The 21537-nt window shown below is 40.5% G+C and overlaps 1 protein-coding gene across 1 annotated transcript in view; it reads left to right on the forward strand.

Annotated features, from left to right (window-relative positions):
- Positions 1–3745: 3745 nt before the first annotated feature.
- Positions 3746–21537, forward strand: part of BARX2 (BARX homeobox 2) — a 33418-nt gene continuing 15626 nt past the window's right edge. Inside the window, exon 1 of the mRNA XM_053997040.1 lies at positions 3746–4200. Coding sequence (XP_053853015.1) covers positions 3990–4200 — 211 coding nt within the window. The 5' untranslated portion in view covers positions 3746–3989. The remainder of the gene's footprint in view (positions 4201–21537) is intronic.

Here is a 21537-nt window from a genome sequence, read left to right on the forward strand (position 1 = left end):
TTTCCATCCTCTGCCTTTACAAGGCTTTCCAGGAGGCAGGGAGGAGACCCTGCTCAGAGGTGTCTTTCAGTCAAAGAACATTTCTGTCAGGGGAATGCACAGGACTGAGGGGCTCACTTGGCCACCAATCAGGTGGGTTTTCCTTCTATGTGCATGTGTTGGATGTTTTACACTCTCCCTTGGTTCAAAAAAAAATCTTCCTGGGCAATGCCCTTTTCTCTGGCATGGGGCAGATATTAGAAACTCATTTTATTTATGTGAGGCATATGCTGAGATCTTTTGCTCAAAGGGATTTTTATGCACTGAGACCTTTCATGCTGAGAGGACAAAGCCTCTGGATTCCCTGGAGCGAAGCACTGGCCCAAATTGTGCCTTCCTCTTTCTAGCCACACATTTGATTTTTCTATACTGGATCAAGTATCAAGCCCAATATCATGCTGAAAAAGGCATACACTTGAGACGAGAGTGTTGGTGTTTAGCAGGATTTATTATGTCTGTACAGATCTGTTTTCAAAGGTGGTTGCATTTCACTGGAAAAGGGACTTTTCTAGTGATTAAAAATGGTAATGTCAGGGCCTTGTGAAAGGTATCTCTGCCCTTTTAATATAGAATTAGGAATTCAGACTAAGAGCCAAGGCACTTTCAGACTTTGGCACTTTAGTTCATCCTGCCCATTCTGTCAAAATAGGTTTGCATTTTAAATTCTTGTGGAAACTGGAAGCTGAAAATCCGACAGACAGAATTCTTCTCTTCAGGCAAACAATCCCAGTGTGCTCGGCAATATACAAATGCAGCAGCAGCAAAGTGATAACAACCAGCTGACTCTGCCCTAAGCGGAGCCACTTGGGTACTACCTAAATCACAAATTTAGTAATACAGCAGCAACTTAATTCCTCTTCCCTTAATCACTGTCTCTCATGGTAATGTTTGTGCTGGGACTAAACAAGTCAACTCGAAGGTGCTTAATCATTTTCCCAACGTGCACCATGCATGTGGGGTTCTGGTACTGCATACAAAAGGCCTGGTAGCACAAATTGACTCCAAATTAAAACTAGTTGTCTCCAGAAACCCAAGTTTAGAGAGTGTGCTGCCATATATCTCCTGACTGAACACAACTGCCCTCCAGGACAATCTATTTCCAGCTCTCTGGTGCTGGGTTGACCTCCCTGCTTTTCCTTAGAAATTACTTGTTACTGACTGACAGACTCACAGCAGTTCTGTTTTCTCAATTCTGATTGCAAAAATGGTTTAGTCAGTAAAATGGAGGATCGTGTCCCTTGGACTTATTCCTTCTTGGAAAAGAGCAGAAATCCTGGTCCCTGGCCGCCCGGCTGCCGTTTGTGGCGTGCAGGTGCCGGCCTGGGGCAGAGTCTGTGTCAAATCTCCTGCCCTCCAAACCTTCCCGAATGTGCCTTTCACTTTCCAGCCTCCCGTCCGGTCCCAGCTCTCAACCACAAGGGAAACCTCAGGGAGAAACACTTATCAGCAAGGCTGTTCTACATGGGAAGAGTCCTGGGGCTCCAACAGCTGCTCGGGGTTTGAGTCCCCTTGGCAGATGTTCGCTATTCCAGCCACTTCATTAATTTTGGAAACAAAACCCCTGATTATTCCTGACCAAAGCACCCCCTTTTTGATTGACAGCCAGTGTGTGTTTCATCCGACATAACCCAGTGTATTGTTCTGACCACTTACTTTTAAAAAAACATTAATAAAAAGAAATAAAGTTTCTAGAGATGTGTTAGTGTGGGCTAATCCCACCTGCCAGTTCATCTGCTTGGGCTCAGGTGAGAGCATCACATTTCTAGAGTATGGACAGAGGTGCCAGCCACACACCTCTGGGTATTCAGCCCTTCAGATGTGAGAAAGAAATATTCAAAGACAAGCAGAGTCTCTTGTCCCATGAGCTCGGAAAGCCCAGGGTTTGCTTCCCCTCTTGATTTCTGGGCTGGATCTAGTCAAGCTCCTGGAATACTCTTCAGAAAACATTCCTCTGCTGTGTTGTGTTAGGTTTTTCAAAGGCAAGAAAAGCAGGATAAATTTGAAGTGGGGATAGGGTGGGCTGCAGCTCCTGGCCAGACCCTGAGGTAACGTAAGTAATAAAATGCCATTTGCTGGTGCTTTGGGGCTTAAATCAGTGGCTTGCTCACTATTGCCTCCAAAATATTCTTTGCAATAATTATCAGCAAGTACTAATTGCTGAAGCTAATGTTGCTGGTAATTACTTTGTTTCCTAAAAAAAAAAAAAAAAAAAGAAAAAAAAAAAGTGTCTGAAAAAATGAAGAAAATGTGCTCCTGAAATGATTTTTGTCTGAATGAAGATGTGAGTACAGTCATAACAAAATCAGTCCATCTGCTTAAATGGCTGTAGTTTGTTAGGAATTAAAGCAGTAGTTTAAGTAATTTAGAAAGAGTTATAATGCTGTGGAGGAGAGAAGTTCTTGAACTCCTTAGTTGTTATCATTCTAGTTAAATTCCTCATCGTAAGATCACTTTAGTTTTTCAAAATAAAAAGAAGTAAAACACTTCCAAATAATTTATTTTAAATGAGAATGTCATCCCAATGGTTTAAAATTAGCAAAACACTTTGCTTTACATTTGTTTCAATATAATTTGCTGTGCTATATTTTAAAAAGAAATGTAAGGAGGTTTTAAGAAAAAAATTTCAATGGATCTATCAAAAGTCTGATATATTCTTGCATCAGCCTTCCAGTTTTGACAGTGTATGGATAATGCAAGCATCTTATTTTGATTTTGAGTCTCTATAAATGAACAACTGTATTGCTGAAGTTAAATGAAACTTTGAATTGAAAACAGAAGTAGTGCTTTTACAAAAGAGGTTAAAGATAGTTTACAGTGTTTTGAAGGATTTTAAAAAATACAGTTGAAAAAATAAAAGTGGTTCAAATCATTGATGAGAGTTTGAAATCGTTGTTGCCTTTTGCAAAAACAGATTGAGTTTTCTGTTATTAAAATAAGCATTTGCTCCCATTTGGATTGCCAAAGCATGAGAACCGAAGGATGTCTGATAACTTTTTGCAGATTATATTTAAATCCTTGTATGAAACCTGCGAGTAAATTTTTGGAGGGTGGTAAGTCTCCATAATGAGCATCTCTTTAGCCATTTAAAGTTAGTGAGCTGGCTGTGGGTTCTGGAAAACCTGCAGCAACCAGTTAATCCAGAGGATTCCTCCTGATACACCTTTCCATGAGTAGGCTGTCCTGGTGATTCCTGTTGGAGGCCACGGAGATGAGAAATAAAATTCAGCCCACAGCCTGGTAGGAAAACTTCCAGTGAGGAAGCCTCAGCACCCCTCAGCAGAAGGGGCTGAACGCTCAGCTTTGCAAAAATCCAGCTGAACTAAGCAGGGATCCGCCAGAAAATAATCTCAGACGTGGGGTCCAAGTAACGCCGGAGAAATATAACTGCTACGCAGTGTTCCTAGGCAGGGCACCTATAAACAGGATTTTTTCCCGTCTGCCACTCTCCAGCATTTTGCGGCTCGGGAATAGGTTTGACGCCGGTCGGGGAAAGCTGTCGGGGCCGGGGCAGCACTCTCCTCCGGCAGCCCGAATTTTAACTTTTTTAGATAATTACAATCAAGGGAAGAGGAGGAGGAGGAGGAGAAGACGAAAAAAAAAAAAAAAAAAAAAAAAAAAAAGCCACACACCCCAGTATCCTAAAATAGCGAGCAGGGAGGGGAAAGGAGCGGCGGATCCTCCCAGCGCGGCGCAGGGTAACAATGGTGCTGGCGGGGAGCAGCGGGCGCCCTGATTGACAGCCCGAGCCTCCTAAAAAGGCCGCGGAGCGATGGGAGAGATGCTTATCGGCGGCTTTATATAGCGGGGAGCCGGCGCCGCGCAGCGCGGCCGAAGCGGCGGGGACAGCGCGGACACAGCGGGGACAGCGCGGACACAGCGGGGACAGGCTCGGCGAGCCGGTCGCCCATGCGAGCCGGGCGCGGCTCTGGCCGCCCCACAGGGGTCCCGCCATGCACGACCAGCCGCAGCCCCAGCCCGGCCCGCAGCCCCCGGCGCGGCTGCCCGCGCCCGGCCGGCCCAAGGCAGGCAGGAGGCGCTACAAGACTTTCATGATCGACGAGATCCTCTCCAAGGAGACCTGCGACTACTTCGAGAAACTTTCCCTGTACTCCGTGTGCCCGTCGCTCCTGGTCCGGCCCAAGCCGCTGCACTCCTGCGCCGGTAAGCCTGACCCCAGCAGGGATGCGGCGGGCGCGGAGCCGGGGCGAGCGGCTCCTGCATCCCCCACCGCATCCCCCTCAAACCCTGCCTGAACGAAGCCCGGCTTTCACACTCCATCCCCACTCCCTGGGTCTGCCAGCGCTGGGATCGTTGTTAGTTCCTATCAGTAACTAGCAGCTATCAGTTAGTTACTATCACTTTTTAGTTACTGTCAGTGGGGTTCAGCCCAATCGTCGTCGGGGTGTGCCTTGGAGCCAATATATCAGTGCTAATGATAATGAGTTAAGGAGATCTACAGGAGTCCAGCTCCTTTAGAAATCATCCTTCATCTTATGCTCATTGAAACCTCCAGTGTTTTTTTCATTCTGTCGGTGTGAGTACAAAGAAATTAATAAAAATATTGTGAAAAGGAAAAAAAAATCTATAGAGGCACAGTTTTTCTACCCTAAATTCTGTTTTTCTTTGAAAGAATGTAGGTTATTTCTAACAGCAAAGATGGGAAAACACTTGTAAAGATTTTGCAGACACCACAAATAAATACGCACAAACAGCTCTGCCCTGCACAGGCAACACGATGAGCAATCAGGTCTTGACCATGGGCATTATAAAATTTCACAAGCAGACTGTTGTAATGTGTGCATTTAAAAATCCACATTAAAAGTAAAAATAGTATTCTTAGAATACATTCCAGATTAAAAAAATTTTTTTTAAAAATCCCTTTTTCTGGTGAAGCAGGCAGTTTTCCATATTTCTGTTCTTCTCATGAGGCCATACTTCCAGTGGTGACACATAATGTGTCAAGAAAAATGAGGTGATGAAACTGCAACTTAAAAATGCATTCTTCAAAAAATCTTATCTATTGAAAAATATTTGTAAAGGACTAATTACCAATAAGAATAATACCTATTTCAAGGTCATAGAGTTATATTTTTCCTCTTTCTCTTTGCTGGAAATGTTCGTTTTGCCCTTGTATTAGGTTGTGTTTAAAACCTCAAGGTCTATACTTGGGCTTAGGTTTGCTGGTTTAGTTTGAGGTCTTTTATTGCTGAATATAAATAACAAGGATCTTTTCAGCTCTTAGCAGAGCTGTGCTGATAGAAAACTTGCCGTTAGCGTACCCTAAGAGTTTGACAAGTAGAGTAAATCCTTGCTCCAAGCATAAATCTTCCTTCAACCTCAATATTTTTTTTGTAAATAGTAGTTATTAAAGATCCAGGAGGGATTAGGAAGCTGGATCAGAATTAAGACCCATGATGACCAGCTTTTGGGAAGAAGTTGCATGGACAATTTGATCCTCCATCAACATTAATTTCTTTCAACCGATTTGTGCGTGACGTCCCTTGCCTTCCCTAATTAATCGCTGACATATTTTGTATAAGAACTAGTTGTTAATCAAGATATTGCTGACAAGGGAATTTTTGAGAGCTGATCCCTCACTACTGCGTAGTGAAATTCAGTGCTTGGCCAAAACGTCCTGAAGGGTTTGGTGTGTGGCAATGACGCACGGAGCGCCTGATTCTGCCTGCAGACCTCAAGTCACCAGGGTAAGGACACCAAGCCTCTTGCCTTTTATCTCTTTCTGTACAGAAAGAGGAAGAATTAGAAAAGAAAGTCCCTTTAGCACACAAAAGGAATATTAACCTGGATATGATCAGTGTCCAGAAGCATGTACAACTACCTCAGCATAAAAATTACGGTCTGAATGTCACCTAATAGAACCTCGGGATTTTTGATTGGTGAGGTGCTTCCTAGCAGCTGGTTTGACTCTCACCACCCCCCATGGAAAAAAAAGAGAGAAATTTTTAAAATACATAGTTCTGGGTCAAGTATAGCAAGCATTGTCTTTGCAAGAATGATGTATATTCAGTAAATAATCAATAATCCTCGTATGATTCAGCAGTGGGTTGAGAGTGATGCTAGTGAGTCTCTTGTGGTTACTCTTCAGTTAAAGCCTTATTTCTCTTTGTGCCTGGGATCTTTAATGAATTTGCCCTCAAGGTTGTGTTTCTAGCCCAAGCTCTGGCCTGTCCCTATCTCAGCCTGGGTTTTTAATATCTGCTTCTAATGGACTAAGCTGTATGGAATTGCAGCACTGGTGAAGTAAAGAGAGAGAATTTGCTTGTGGAATTAAAATCACAGAGGAAACTACTATCAAGTCCACACTTCAAAACTTAGCGTGGATCAAAACTTAGTCAGTTTCTAAGGTGTATAGGCATAATTCAAATCTTACGTGTATTAGGCAGTGGGAATTTGTTTTTATGAAAGGAAACTATTGGCTAAGAAATGGACAACACCGCAAAAGATGTCTAAATGTGAAAGAATTTGAAAAATACCCAATATAAATCTGTAACTAAACTAAACTAAAATAAAAAACCAAACCCACAAAAACACACACACAGAGTGAAAATAAACTAAAAAAACCCTCCCAAACTACTTGGGGGCTAAAGGCTGCAGAAATATAGCACTATATAAATACTGTATGGCATTTAACTTTCTGCCTGAGTTTCCTTTGCCTCCGGAGTTAATCGGGGAAGGGAGTGAGCACATGGTCTCTTCATCATCTAAGAAAATGTGTCTTAACCTAAACCACAGAGATTTGTTACCGTACCATCATAGCTTGGACTTGGGAGCATTTGAAACAGTGATGAGTAATGAGTTATTCCAGCTAAACATCTCAGTGGCTTTATCTCAAGGCAAGAGTCAGGGTTTGAGACATTTTCATGGGCTAAAGAGTTAATATTTCTTTCATCTTGGGTGAAGTCAGAGCAGGCTGACATGCCTTTATAATTTATTTGGAGCTGAAAGACATAAGATGTTGTACATATCCAGTGTTTGTGTTCAACAACATCCCTAGTTAAGTGAAGAGAGATGAGAAAACTTTGCTAACTCAATAGAAAAGAGTTTTTCTTTTGGCTCTGATGAATTGCTGAATATTTAACTGAGTGCATCTGAATTGGAACAAAACAGTTTTGTCAAGTAGAAGCAGAAGGAGGTGGAAGAAGCGTTTAGGACTTTTCTGGTGCATCTTGAGGTCAAAGATTGGCATTTTAGTTGTGAGGAGCGTTCATGAGGTCTAATGCAAAGCTCACCAGTGTCACACCAGGGAGATTCCCATTGAAGAGAGCTTGGAATAAACTCTCCAACCTTTTTTTTCTTTTTTGAAAGAAAACTGCAATTCCCTGTGGAAATGTTCCATCAATAGTTTAAAGTTTGGTATGTGAACATGTATTGTGGTCTTTATTCAGCCAAAAAACCAAGATAAACCAATAGCAAATCTGTAACAAAATGCTAGTCTGGGTTCAGAGCCATTATGATTAAAATCTTAAAGACTAGAAATATTTTTAGATGGTGTCTAATGCCACTTTGCTTTATGGCTTTTTGGGCTGTGATGGCTGAGTGAAAATACTATTTTTCTTGTTTCATGATACTTATATTTTTAATTAGCTTTTCATATTATGTCACCATTGATTAATTTGTATAAATAATGATACACTGTTCATATGCTTGGTTTGTTATGGTGATTGCTGACGGTTGCTTTTTCACTGAGCAGAGTCCTGTAGGAATCACTTTTCAAATTCCAATTTTAATTTTAATTTTTCAATTAAAAATATTTGTAGGCAAGCCTATTCCAATTCTAATTTGTTTCCTCTATTTTATATTATGTTGGTTTAGTGATAGATTTAGAATCCAGTTGCGTTATTAGTAGTTTTGAGCATGATAAAGAATCAAAGGACACAGTGTGCAGTGTTACAAGGTCAAATTAGAAAAGCTCCTTATTTATCAAAGGAACTAAAATTGTTTGAAAATGAAAACTAGGCTGGGGTGTGAAGGGGAGTAGTGTGCAATCCCTGGTCTTAGTGGAATTTGTGACATTGTGTGTCAGTAATCAGTAACAGTAGTCTTGGATGGCCTTTTTAAATGCTCCAAATGAATTGAGATGGCTGGATTAAAAAGAATCGCGTTGCCTTCAATTGCAGAGTTCAGTTATTTCAGCAAATTTGGTAATACAAATTGTTAATTGTCTGTGTTGTGTATTCATTTGTACCAGGCCCTATTCCAGCTCATAAAAAAACCCTCAAATTTGAATGTATCTTAGTGGTTTATAATTTAAATCCTAATGAGCAGCAGAGTAATTTATGTCTGTGCCAAGGTTTTGTACTAGTCCGTATCTCAGGTAGGGCTGTGCTGATTTCTCGTTAATTGCTATACCAGAACAACACCTTGCAAGGCAAAAATATACCTTGGATCAGAGTGGCCCTGTTTCTTTTCTGAGACAATTGTCTGCTAAGATATAAAATATTTACCCATGTTCTAGGGGAGTTGTGCTGAAGAGGATTCTACTGCTACATGTAAATTTAAAAGTGCCGCAATTTCGGGAAGTGAATGTAATCTTAAGCTTCTCCACTTGTTTTTTTACTTTTTTGAAAATTTACTACTCTGCTTGCTGGTCTGTGCCTTTAAAGAATAGTAATAATTATTATTATTTGCTTTCTTTAAATTATTTTTGGGATTTTTAGTTTGGTGATTGGATTTTTTGGTTTGTTTAGGTTTTTGTTTTTTGGTTTTTTTTTTTTGTTGTTTTTTTGTTTTTTGTTGTTGTTTTTGTTTTTTGTTTTTTGGGGTTTTTTGGTTTTTTTTTTGTTTGTTTGTTTTGTTTTGTTTTTTACTTCAAAACATTCAGGATACGTGTGGTTGGGATTTTAATGTAGGCAGGTGTCTAATATAGAATTTTTCAAATCTTGGATTCTTCTCTTCCAGTTCTGTCTGTCTTCTGTTGTTTTATCTTAGGATGAACTTGGGAGCTGTTTATTCCAAAGGGGTCTTTTTAACTGTCATTTTCCTCATATAAATGATATTTTCTGGATTAAACTTAGCGGTACCTGCAGCCGTTGGGGCCTTTGGGGAATCACTGCTTGGGAGATAAAGTATGAGGTTTGGTTCTTCTGGTTCTCACTCAGTCTCCTCAGCCTTTTTAGGAAACCATGGTGAGAAAGTAGATTTATTGTGACTTAAAATAGCTCAGTTTTTATGTGCAACCTCACAGCAAAAGATTCCTTCTGATTAGCTTCCAAAAGGCCTTGATATGGGCAAGGCTTGATTTTGCTGTGGGACTTTACTTAAAATTGGGGTAGAAGCCACTTCTGTTGCTCAAATACCTGCTGAATCTTCTCCTTTACATTGAACAGATTTTGTTATGGAATTCCTGGGGGAAGGCAAAACACTTGGGAAAAGAAAAGGGAATGTATGTAGTGCATGTGTTCCAGCACGGGGAAAAATGAGATGCCATCCATTCATCATGTTTCTAGTCTGGAACATGACAGCTGGATAAATCCCGTTGAATAAAGCTGATGTGGAGTGGTGGGGGCACCTTCTGCTAGGCTCACTTGGACTTGAGTGCGTCCCACATTCCCTGAGCCTGGCATCTGCAGCTGGGGCTGGATTGTCATCCCCCAGGACGCTGCCGGGAGTGCAACGGCATCCCAGGCAATAGTGCAAGGTCTCAGAAAGAGTTTTGCTTCTGTGCTGTGTGAAGTGAGTGCTCAGGAGATCTACATGTCTTAAACGGCTCCTGAGTTCGTGAAAAACCTGTGTCCCAAAATGTTGAGGGAAGCAGGCCGAAATGAATCTGTGTGTTTATACAAGAGGTACCAACCTAAATTGCAAAGCTGCAAATGTCTCCGTGTGGAAATCTGCATAGCTGCAAGGCTGTTTGGGATTTTTGTTGATTATTTGCGCAAATATATGAAGGGGAAAAAAAAGATACTTTGAAAACTGCCAGTATTTATTTGGTTTAGTTTACAAAGATCAGTAGAATTCTATAGTTGAGCAGCAAAAAGTAAAGGCAAAATTAGAAAGGAATTCTATTGATCCTGAGAAATACAAAGTGCTTCCTCTGTAGATGTCTTTGATCCAGTATTTGTGAAGCTATTGAGTATTTTTAATAGATATAAGATAGTTCAGAGATGACATTTCTGCCTAGAAATGGCAGAAGGTGCACACACAGTTATGCTGCTGTCTCTGAGCATTCCTCTGAAAACCTAGAAAAGTCAGGAATTCCTGTTGGGACTGTGTCCCTGCTCCTGTAGGGGGATTTATTCAGCTGCAACATTGGGAAAATCTGAGTTTTCTCAAACTCTCCAAAATTCTGTCTATTTTAGCCCTACAAGGGAAAGCCTGTCTGTGGATGAGGAGCACTTTGTCAACTGAGATAAATAAAGCAAATCTATGAACTGAAAGTAGATTCCTCTGTAAGTGCTGTAGATTGGGCACAACAGTTAATTTTAAGGCGACTAGTGTTTTTCAGGGTGGCCATCTTGGGTTTTAAGTGTTTTGATGTCTTTAGCAGAAAATTTAGTTCAGAAATGCCCAAAAGTGCCATATGGAGGATAATAATAATGGGCTGGGTGATGATAAATGGATACTTGGAGAAATGCCTGTTAATTTTTTTCTGTTGGGTTATATGCAGTACTAGATGTGGCATTTCAAAAGGAAACCCGGATTTGAATCTAGTTTTGAAAGCTCAGGACTGAGCAGAGAAATCTGTCTCTAAAGAAATTTCAGTGCTAGATATTAAAATATCTGTAATAAAGACTGACTTTTGCTGTCTTATCTCGGTACTGTTAATAGTGAATAAAAGGATTTAATGAATGGCAAAACTGCAGTGAACAAACCAGAAGATCACACCCCAGTGATTGCAATAAAACCTATTGTGGCAAGTAATCAGCACTGTGGTTGTGGCTGGGCATGAATAAGCATTGTGGAGGAATGCTATAATAGGAGGCATTAATGAATCTGGGATTCCACTGGGAAAATTGACACCTACGCCTCATTTTCTAAAGCCTCACAGCTGGCACTGAAGCACAGTTTAAATCCATCTGCACAGTGAGTTAGGTTTAAATGTAGCACTTCGGTTAAAAGTGTCCTCAATTTGGCCACTGCTCAGGGAGACTGCGCAGTGCAGACCCAGTGCCATTTTGAGGACTTTTATTTAACTTGCTTCTGCAGAATGCAGGAAAACGCCATCTCATCCTGTATAAACAATGACCCTCAGCATTGCTGCCTTCAGGAAAAGCTGGGCATGAACAAGAGCAAAACTCGCTGGGGAAAGTGAGGAAAAGGAATGAAGAGTGTTTGGAGCTGATGTGTTGTGTGGAGCTCCTATCACCCCACCAGGCTCATGGAGCAGAGCAGGGCAGGAACTAAGGAGCCTTTTCTTGGAGTATTTTTAATTCTGCTCTGTTGAGCAGTACATCTCTTTGATCTAGGTGCAGTGACGGACAGCTTCCTGGATCACAACTCTGGCAATGTATGGGTTGATCCACCTCCAGGATGGATTTTCTGCTCATAGGAGTGTTGTGAGCATGTTTGGGTGATGGAACAAAATCTGTGCATTTCCAGATCAAAGTCACTTTCATGCCCTCAGTGCAGGCCTGTGGGGAAGGCAGATTTGCATGGAATGCACACAATGGATGGCAGAGCCAGAACTGATGGTCCAGTCAGGAACTGAGCTCTGCAGGCACTTGCTCAATACAGTAGCTTAAGTTTTTCTAAAAAAAACTTCTGGGCTGGAGAAAGTCTCTGCTCTGGTGGCTCAGAGGATTGAATTGCTTGATTCTGCTGATCAATTTCTTCTGCTCAGCCCTTGATAAGTTGTTCAGTGTTTGAAGTGACTACAGCCCTGCTTGGAGCCACTGGAAACCTGAGTTTGCATTTGCAGGCCATGAACAAAATCTCATAATATCCAAGTGAAAACAGGAGAAGTCAGAAAAATTTATATTTTGGATCATTGGTAGATTGAAGAAATAATCATTATGTATCCTTTTCAGTTCAGAGGGAAGGAAATGTTATAAATTTAGCTTGACAATGGAGAGGTTTAAAAAGTGTGTGTGTAAAATCAGATCAGAGAAAATACTCAATCAGGAATAAAATACTGAAAACTTATCTTCTAAAGGATAAGGCAAAACTTTATAGCACTTTCCTTTTTATGGGACATTTGGCAAAGCAATGAAGTTACTTTCAGTATTGCAAAATTTTATTTATTTTTCTTTTTCAAGGAGAGAAAGTTACAACCAAGCATTTTCAATCATTCCTATGTAAGAATTGCTCCGGCTAGATTGCAGAACCCAGAACATGTTCATGAACTTCACTTGCTAGGAAATAACAGTTCCTTGGAAAATTGCAGAAACCATAACATGTTCAAGAGCTTCACTTGCTAAGAAGTAACATTTCCTTGGAAAATTTAGGACGTATTTTGTGATCTCAGTTGTATTTGTGTAAAGTCTGTAATAGAATAGGATCACAAGGACAAAGGGAGCTGTAGTAGAAGTCTGGCGTCCAGGATTGTGGGAAAATTTAGCTGAGAGATTTCTAGCCCAGAATTCCCAAAGCTACATTTTAATGACATCTTTAAAAATATAGAGATTTGGTATTAAGACCTGGCTAAGACAGTAATATGTAGTAGTTTCCATTTTCCAGTATTTTCCCTTTTCCTCTCATGCACCTTTATGTTTTCACCCATTCTTGTCCAGAGCACAGCTCAGAACAACACCCAGATACCAGCTGCAGGTGTTGCAGGTGTTTGGGAACAGCTGAGATCCATTTAAGTAACTAAAGAGAAGGGTGAAGAACAGTCTTTCAAAGAAAACCCCATCTTCCTGAACATGGACACCTGCACTCATATTCAAAATCTTTGGACTGCAGGTAGCACATCCAGAATACTTGAGCTCTGTCTAAAACACAGAACCTGAAAGAACCTTGAGACAAATCTGCTTTGTTTTTCATTTTTCTCTTTTAAAAAATCACATCTTTTTTTCCCTTTTGTCTTTTTTTTTTTTTTTTTTTTTTTTTTAATGAATGAAAGGAAAAAACAGTTTTCCAGAACTTCCCATGCAACAAAATTACAATTCCCTTTGGAGATGTGATAATAGAAAATTTGCAGATATATGGTCTTTTTCTCCTAGCAGCAACCTTTCAGTGACCTTAATGTGTTTGGATGTGTATGTTCAGGTCTTATCTTGTAAATTTTTTGACATGCCAGTGGTTTCTATTCGTGTAGTTTGTTGTCTGACTCCAACAGGATGACTTGCAGAGAAGGGGTTGAATTGGAAGTATTTATATTTGCCTTGTACTTTTGATAATCTTACTACTCATTTTTTGGATTTTCATCAGAATAAGAGATTTTTCCAAGTAATCACTAAGTCATCTTTAAATACTTGGCCACCATTTGCCTTTGGATATTTCTTTTAATGATTATTTTGCAAGTCACAAAGCAGTTAAATGGCTACTTTTCCTGCCAGTGAGTTGGCTTTTTTTTTTTTTTTTTTCAATCTGGTATTTATTTCACCTTACAGGGATTGAATTTAATCTGAATTTAATTTTAATAGACGTCTTGAGAATTAATGTTGAAGCAACAAGTTTCTGTACCTTTGAGTGTGCAAGTGCCTGTTGCCACATCCAAGGTAGAGCTGCCTATGTTGATCCATTAAAAAAAAGAGCTCTGTTGTGTAAGCACAGAATGGTTGAAACCTTAATAAAAACATGTCCTTTTCTTTTAGAAGATAGAGAAATGTGCATTATATGTTTCTGGTTATTTAAACAGGGTGTAGTATGACAGATTAACTTGTCATCTTTGAAATGAAATTTGAAGTAGTGGTACTCTATTATGGAAAACATCTCCTTGTATGTTGCACATAACATGATATGCCTTATGGAAGGCCTAGTGCTCTGGGTGGTGTTTAATCCTGTGGCTCAAAGAGGAAAAATATGAAAATAAATAGAAAACAGTAATGTAATAATTGATAGAATAAAAAAGTGAGAAGACAGAAGACACAAAAAAAAAATTGTGTTTGTGAACACATTTCACTTCACTCTTCTGCTTATTTTGTTCCAAGCCTCCTCTTGACAGCTTTGCTAGCAGTTCATTTTCTTCCTGTGGTGACTAAGCCATGGAGGAGCTCATATTTGGAGGTTTCTGTGGATAGTACTAGGAGGTTTGGGGCTCAGCTGTATTGTGCTCCTGGCTTTCCTCAAACAGGTCTGGTTTAGGTGGCTGCATGTAGTGAAATTCTCCACCGAGGGTCAGGAAGCTGTGCCAGAAGTTAAAAGGGTTGGTTTCACCTTGTTGTAATAAATTATAGAGCAATCATAAATGATAGGAAGGAGTTTGATGAAGTGGGTGAGGAACAATTGATGGATTACTTTAGTTAAAATTACTTAGAGCCCAGTCCAACTCCCACTGAAGTCAATTAAATTGTAGCTGGATCAGGGCCAGAATGAGTCAAATTCAATTATGCCTTAACTGTAAACATTTTAAAGCACATGACTGTAAGGTAGTTCAGCACTTAAATTATATTAAAACAAAAGCATTTATGAAATCCCGACTGATTGGATTTTATTTGTACAGCCCTATTAAAAGCCTTTTTCTTGTGGCTGCGACAGAGACCTCTTTGGTTGGTGCCTAATCCCCAGAGCACCTGTCTGTTGTGAAGAGATGTCACAGCCACTGGTACTGTAAATGAATTTGTCCATCACAGACTTGCTGCTGAAGGGATTGCATCAGAAGAGGCAGCAAAGATGACTGAAAGGAGATTGTAGAAATCCTGCTGCTGTTTCATCTAATTGTCAAGATTTAGAAAGCTTACTTGTGTAAGTATCAGCTCATAAATTAATGAAACTTTTACTAATTCCAAATTCCAAAGCTGGAATGTTTATGGGTATTCATCTGTTTCTCAGCTGAACAAAGTACAGCATCCAAAATATTATTTAAAAAGAAATAATCTATATGGTAAAATGGTGGACTTAGAAGTAAGTTCAAGTATGGCAGTGTTTTCGCAAAATAAGGCAGATTATCTTTTAAATCATGATTATCTTTTAAATTGTAATTTACATGCTTCCTTTAAGACAATTTATGTATTTTTAAGACATTCTGGATTGATTTTTTTCATTTATCCTCAGAAATTTTCCTCCCTGTCCATTTTCCAGCAGAGCCAGGGAGCAGCTCTGAGTTGCAGATGTAGGGTTTCCTGGCTTGGATTTGTCTGACTGTCTTGGGAGGTCAGAGCTCCACATCCCAAGTGCCATCCCATCAAAACCTTGCGTTATGGCAAGCTGTGCAGACAGCAGGGAATGTCTGTGCACTGGGATCATTCCCATCTCTGGGTGAGCTAAATTTGTCTCTGCACAGATGATCTCCCAGCCCATGCCAAGTGCTGAAAGTACTTCTGCAGGTGTGGGATCGATCTGGCTTGCTCTCTGTCTTTGTAGCAGTTGTGCTAAAATGAAAGATAGGGCCTGATCCTGGTTTTCATGGCATGACATCGCTTTGGCTCTGTGAGAAGCTCTGTGTTCTTTGTGGAGGATGGAGGTGCTGGACACGTGTGGAAATAGAAAAGATGGATTTGACTGCATGTCCAGCTGGCATGGAAGTGCTGGACTGTCTTATTGCTGTGTACGTGGCTCCATAGACTGGGCTTTGGTCTGGAAAACTCAGTTTGGCAAATAATTTCTTTTTCTTTTGTGCTGTCACAGTTTTTGTAATTGTTTTGTCCTTTCTGTTTTCCTTGTTTTCTATTAATAGCAGGATCAATTAATAGCTTCCACTGTCACATTCTACAGTGTTGGCAACTATGAAATAGAAATTTGGCCTTCAGAGAAGGGGAAAAAATATACCCATCCAGCAGCTTTAATCAGGAAAAAAGGACTGTGATAAACCTTAGTACAGGATTTCTGTGGCACATATTCAACCATGGAAAAATACTGTCCCTTCTCTTCCCTGTCACCGAGCAAAACCACTGCCAGGAGAGCAACAAGACATTTTGATGGCAACTGGTGACTCCGTGGCTTTAATGTGTTTGAGAAATCTGATTTCTGTGATCCAGGCCTTACTTCTCCCTTTCAGTATTAGCACAATTAGTCATGATACAACTTGCAAAAATGCATTAAAATCACTTGGCAGCTTTTTAAAACCTGAGCATTGCTGTTCCCTCCTCGCAGACACTGCTCAGCACAGCCTTGGCTCACCACCGAGCTCAGCTTTGGGGGTGCCTTTGGAAAAGCAAATCCATCAATAAAGCTCTCACCTGCTCGTGGTTTTTATCTCTGAGCTTCCACCCACAAATCAAAAGTGGTGCTTTCCTGTAGTATATTACAGGATAGAAAATTCTTTTGGCAGTGAAGGATACTGAGAAGCCTTTCATTCATCACAGTTACTTGATGGTGACTTCAGTTGAAGAAAACCTTTCCTTTAGAAGAAATACCTTGGGAAAACTTCTGATAGTTCTTCTACTTCTAGGAAGTAGAGCCAATGCTGAAATTCTAAGTACCTCAGGTGTGATTTTGCCCTGTGCAGGGCTGGGAGTTGAACTTGATGATCCCTGTGAGTCTCTTGTAGCTCAAGATATTTTTTTATTTTAACTCCTTGCTGATTATTTGCTGGGACATATCCCACTCTACTCTGAACCAGTCATGCCTATGAAGCATTCACTGAGTATTTCTTATATTTGGAGTAAATTATAATGGAATTGCTGCCACCACTCATTCCTGCAATGTTAATTAACTGAAAAATCCACCCAGAAGAAAGTTAAGTGTTAATTTCCAGTACCTGTTGTGTAGCTTTAGTGTAATTTAAAATATGGTGGACTATTAATTTGTCTTCTCAAAATATTTGTTTTCCCCAAAGCCAATCATGGATCACTTGCTTCCAGTAATTGATACCAACACTGGAAATATTTGTCCAGTTGATGACAAACTTAAGTGTTTGACAAATTATAAGTCTGGTTAACCTGGGGCCAGGTCACACTTCAAGAAAAAATTCAAATACACACCTCATCTAGTTTTTCTCCACAAGAATTTTCTTCATAGGGGTGTTTCACTTGTTACAACTGTCAGTAAATAGTGGGGCTTAGGTACTTTTGCCTGCTGCATGGATGTCCAAATACTGCTTTTCTCAGGACCTCTGGATTTTCCTTGTGCCCCCACTTATTTTCCCCTTGAAGTCAATAGAAGTTTTAAGTGTGTAGAAAAAGAAAAGGAATTGCATCAGACTGCAAATAAATGACCATTTTCTGAGCATTCATTTATCTGGCAGCTTGGGACACGCTGTGTTGGGAGCAGGGATAACTGAGTAGAGCTGGGTTTTGCAGGGCCCAGGGAAGGGCTGAGAGCTTTGCAGGCAGCACTTTGTGCTCGGGCCATCCGTGCTTGGCTTTGTCCTTGAATTCATATGTGACATGGAGCCAGCTGAATTCCTTATCCTTCCCATTTTTAAAAGAAAAATGGTAGTTCTCTGCACATTAGCATTTTGAATTCCTTTGCTAAGAAATATAAGAGAAGCCCGAAGTCATATGGTCAGTGGGGACTGTGTATGTTTAACTGTGTATGCGTAACTGTGCTCTTCATGAGTATTAATTAAGTACAAGTAAAAGTCTGTTGTTTTTTCTCAACAGAGGGAATTCTGTAGGAAGGAAGAGACTTCCCCATAAATCACTTTAAGATAGGTGTTAAGACAAAATCATGTTTATTACTTTGCAAGAGTTTCAAGTCTTTCATCACCATTTTTTATCCACCCTTTGTCTCTCACTGGATTTTTACACTTAGTCCATGCCCTGTAGAGTTCTTCAATTTGCTCTTTCCCTATCTTCCTTCCTTTATCCCCCCTTGAGCTCTTTGTTCCCTCAGCACAAACTGCACCTGAGAATGTTGAGTTCAAGTCGAACTTTTGAACCCATGATGTCAGGTTGGTTTGGAATTAGGCAAAACCAGTTTGCCCATCCCTCACTGCAAAAGGGTTAATCCTCTAAACTATTGAGAGACGAGGGCAGGGAATTGTGAAATGAGCCCCTGTTTTATAAGCATTTGTATTGCCAGTGCTTGAATGCCCATAATAAGCAGGTTGTGCTGTGATTAATGACTGTGTTTTACATGCTGACGATGGATGATGTGTCTCATTGGAGAAACCATTTATTTTTATTCAGGCTCCTCACCCCAGCAGCACTGAAAATGAGATGTTAACGTCCTGGTGGGAGTGTGTTTCATTCGCAGCAATTTAATGAAAGGTGACCCACAGAGAGGAGAAAATAATTTAAATTTGCCTTTTCCTTGCCTCCTTGCCTCCTTTTAATGTGTGAGAAGACAACTCATAAAATTATTTTTTCATACTGGATTTTTCTTTTTCTTTCAAGATTCTTACTCTTCCTCCGAATTGGAAACAAGTAGGAATGTGTTGTCATTGTGAAACTTTAGCATTTGGAAGAGGCAAGCTATTCAAATGCCTTAAACTTTGTTTTCTTTATTTTTAATAAAGGACTAAAATAATTTGAAATCTTTAGGTATTTGAGCTAATTTTTGTATCAGATTATAAGTTTCTGATTTTGCTGCAGTTTCAATTGCACTTTTCTCTCCACTTTGTCATTTTGTGTGTGTAAAGGATGTGGTGGTAGAGTGTGGCTGGAATACACAGGCTAGACACAGAACTCACCTTTTTATTAACCAGCTATATATTTATATCCATATGGATTCAACACTGCATCCATCTAATGTCAATGTTTTAACTTCTGTAGAATGGCTTCAAATAAGGAGGAAAAATACTTTTAAAAGCACTTTTTAATTAATTGGAGAAAATCTACTTCAAGGAAGTGAAATGGGATGCAGTGTCCAAGCAAATATTTTGAAAGCTCTACATAAAATGAAAGTCCTTGGATCTCCTTCCCATCAGATCTCCTGGGATGGAAACAGAGACAGCTGTGGGCAGGGCGTCAGTACTTCAACAGAGAGGAAAAATGACTAGGATGTTTTAAAAAAAAATAAAATTGAAACAGCTTTTCATATGAGGTTCACCAAATGTGAATTAAAGGCTCTTTTGAGTCTCAGAATTTAAAAGCTCCCTCAGAACTATCACGCCATTGCTGAGCAGAGCATGCATATTCCCGTGATGGGTCAGCAGTGTTGGATGATTTCATCAGAGAGCAGTAAATGCCAGTAATTGACTAAATTCTCTGGACAGCTTGATAAAATTCCAGGTGGGATACAGCCTCTATTTCAGAAGGTTTTTCAGAGTTTAATGAAAACACTGTCAATGTAAAGATTTTGTCTGTTTGCATGTGGAAATGCCAATCTAAGATGAATTTCATCCCAGAAGAGCCAAATCAGAGTCTGGCTGAGATTTGGGAGATCCATAAAATATTCCCTGCAGAATTATTTAGATCAGCTTCATGTTAAAATTGGCAAGGATGGCTGATCCTGGGCAGAATGTCTTTCTTGGGTGAAGAGAACTTTTTAAAAATTGAGCTTTAAAAAGCTATTTTTGTTGGAAAAGCCACATACTGCATCTGTGCCTGTTATTGGAGGAGCTCCCCTGGAAACAATGCTGCTTGCACAAAAACAGGACACATGCATTGCTTCAAAATTAACATGCATATTAATGGCATGTTAAGGAATTTCATAATCGTGTGACACAAAAGAGAGTTCTCAATGCAGCAGTCATGCAGTGTCTTAATGGGCAATGTCTGCAGCGAGCTGGGAGATAGCAACACCTCTGCCTCCTCTCATGGCTTCTGTTGAGTCCTTTCCAGACCAAATCACTGGTGTGGTTGGTGTTATTGCCCTCGTTTTGCATATGGGGAAAACAGAAGTCCAGTGGGATTCAGGGATTTGGCTGAGACTGAACATGAAGGCAGTGCAAGGGATGGAAATATTGTGCCTGAGGTCCTCTTTCCCCAAAATCTACATCCAAGTGAACAGAACTTTGTTTGTTTGGTTCTTTTGTGGGACAGAGTAAAGTCGGTGAGAATGTGACAATATTCCCATCAGCCTGGAGCTGTTTCTTATGCTAGTGGGAATTATACGCCCACCTACACGTGCAGGGAAAAAAGGGCTGTGTTGATTTTTGCCTATTTTATAACTGGCATTGGAATGATATTATGAAGCCCCAGCATCCCTGTGGAGCACAGCAACGCTGCGTTTCCCAGTGAGAGGGCCTGTAGGAAACTTGGAGGAGAATCCACGAGTGATGAAACCAGAGGTGGGTGATAACCAAAGCTTTGACTTCAAATCTTGGATTGAGGGAGGGTTTTCCATCTGGATCCCTAAATTTCCCACCTCAATCCCTAAATCAGAGCATTTCCAGGGGCATGTTTGTAGTTCTGGATTGAAGCTGTTTCCAACAGTTGTCCTAACATTTCTTCCCATAAAGGCATTAGTTCACAATTAAGGCTGAATTTGAGCACTGTAGAAACCTAATTCCATCCATTATGATTAATTAGGGCCTTATCTCCAACTGAAGTCTAATCTAAATTTCTCTGGAGATGTGAAAACAGTGTTTCTTCCTATCAGAACAGAAAAAATCACACAGACTAATGTTGGACATGAGTGAGGGCTTGTATTTGGAGATCACTGGATCATGGAATTCTGGAATGGTTTGGGTTGGAATCTCATCCAGTTCCAGCCATAGGCAGGGACACCTTCCACTATCCCAGGTTGCTCTAAACCCCATCCAGCCTGGCTTTGGATACTTCCAGGGATGGGGCAGCCTCAGCTCCTCTGAGTAGGAGGAGGTCAGGACAGCTGGAGCTTACCAGCTGGAATCTCTGGCTCATCCTTCTATCAGAGCTGTGGTATGGACACCGGGAAAACCTTCATCACTCTTCTGGCACATACCTGGTTTCATCCCTCCAAAGCGCTTTGCAACTCTGAGGCTGACATTTTTCTTATGGAACTGCTTATTCTGTGTGTGTCCATTTGGGGACTGCCCATCCTTGAGATATTTTTCAGGTTATTTTTTGAGATTAAATTAATTTCTGTAAGAGTGAAACTCACTTTTTGTTTCAGCTGAAAAACCCCAATATGCCACTGACCCTGGAGTGAACACGCCGGGTCTTGGCTCCCATTAATCACTTTGCTGGGAGACTGCGGTATTACTGGTGGGAGCATCCACCTTCCCATGTCCATATGGGACACTCATGTCTGCAGGCAGAGGTGGAGATGTTACCGTGACTGATGGTTCTTGCAACATCTTCAGCTCATGACTGACTTTATGTAATACAGAGAGTCCTGAAGTCAATGAAGCTGCTTCAGGAATGAAGTTGCCAGGACTGATTTTTATGCTGTAGAATCATTGGCAGTGAAAAGTTTCTGTAACCTGAAAATCCAGCTGTGTATTTTCCCCCATCCAAAAAGTGAAAGCTTAGTTGTCCTAAATTCATTCTCTTTCGGTTAAGATTGGATCTGTGAGGTGACATGGGTGTGCTGTTATTTGATGTGAAGAAGATAAAAATAGCCATGGCCTGTGCTTATGGAAGCTGTGACATAGTCAGCTTACTCAAACAAAAAGATCAGGTTTGGAGG

The sequence above is a fragment of the Vidua macroura genome, chromosome 22, assembly GCF_024509145.1.
Source record: "Vidua macroura isolate BioBank_ID:100142 chromosome 22, ASM2450914v1, whole genome shotgun sequence".
Lineage (NCBI taxonomy): Eukaryota > Metazoa > Chordata > Aves > Passeriformes > Viduidae > Vidua > Vidua macroura.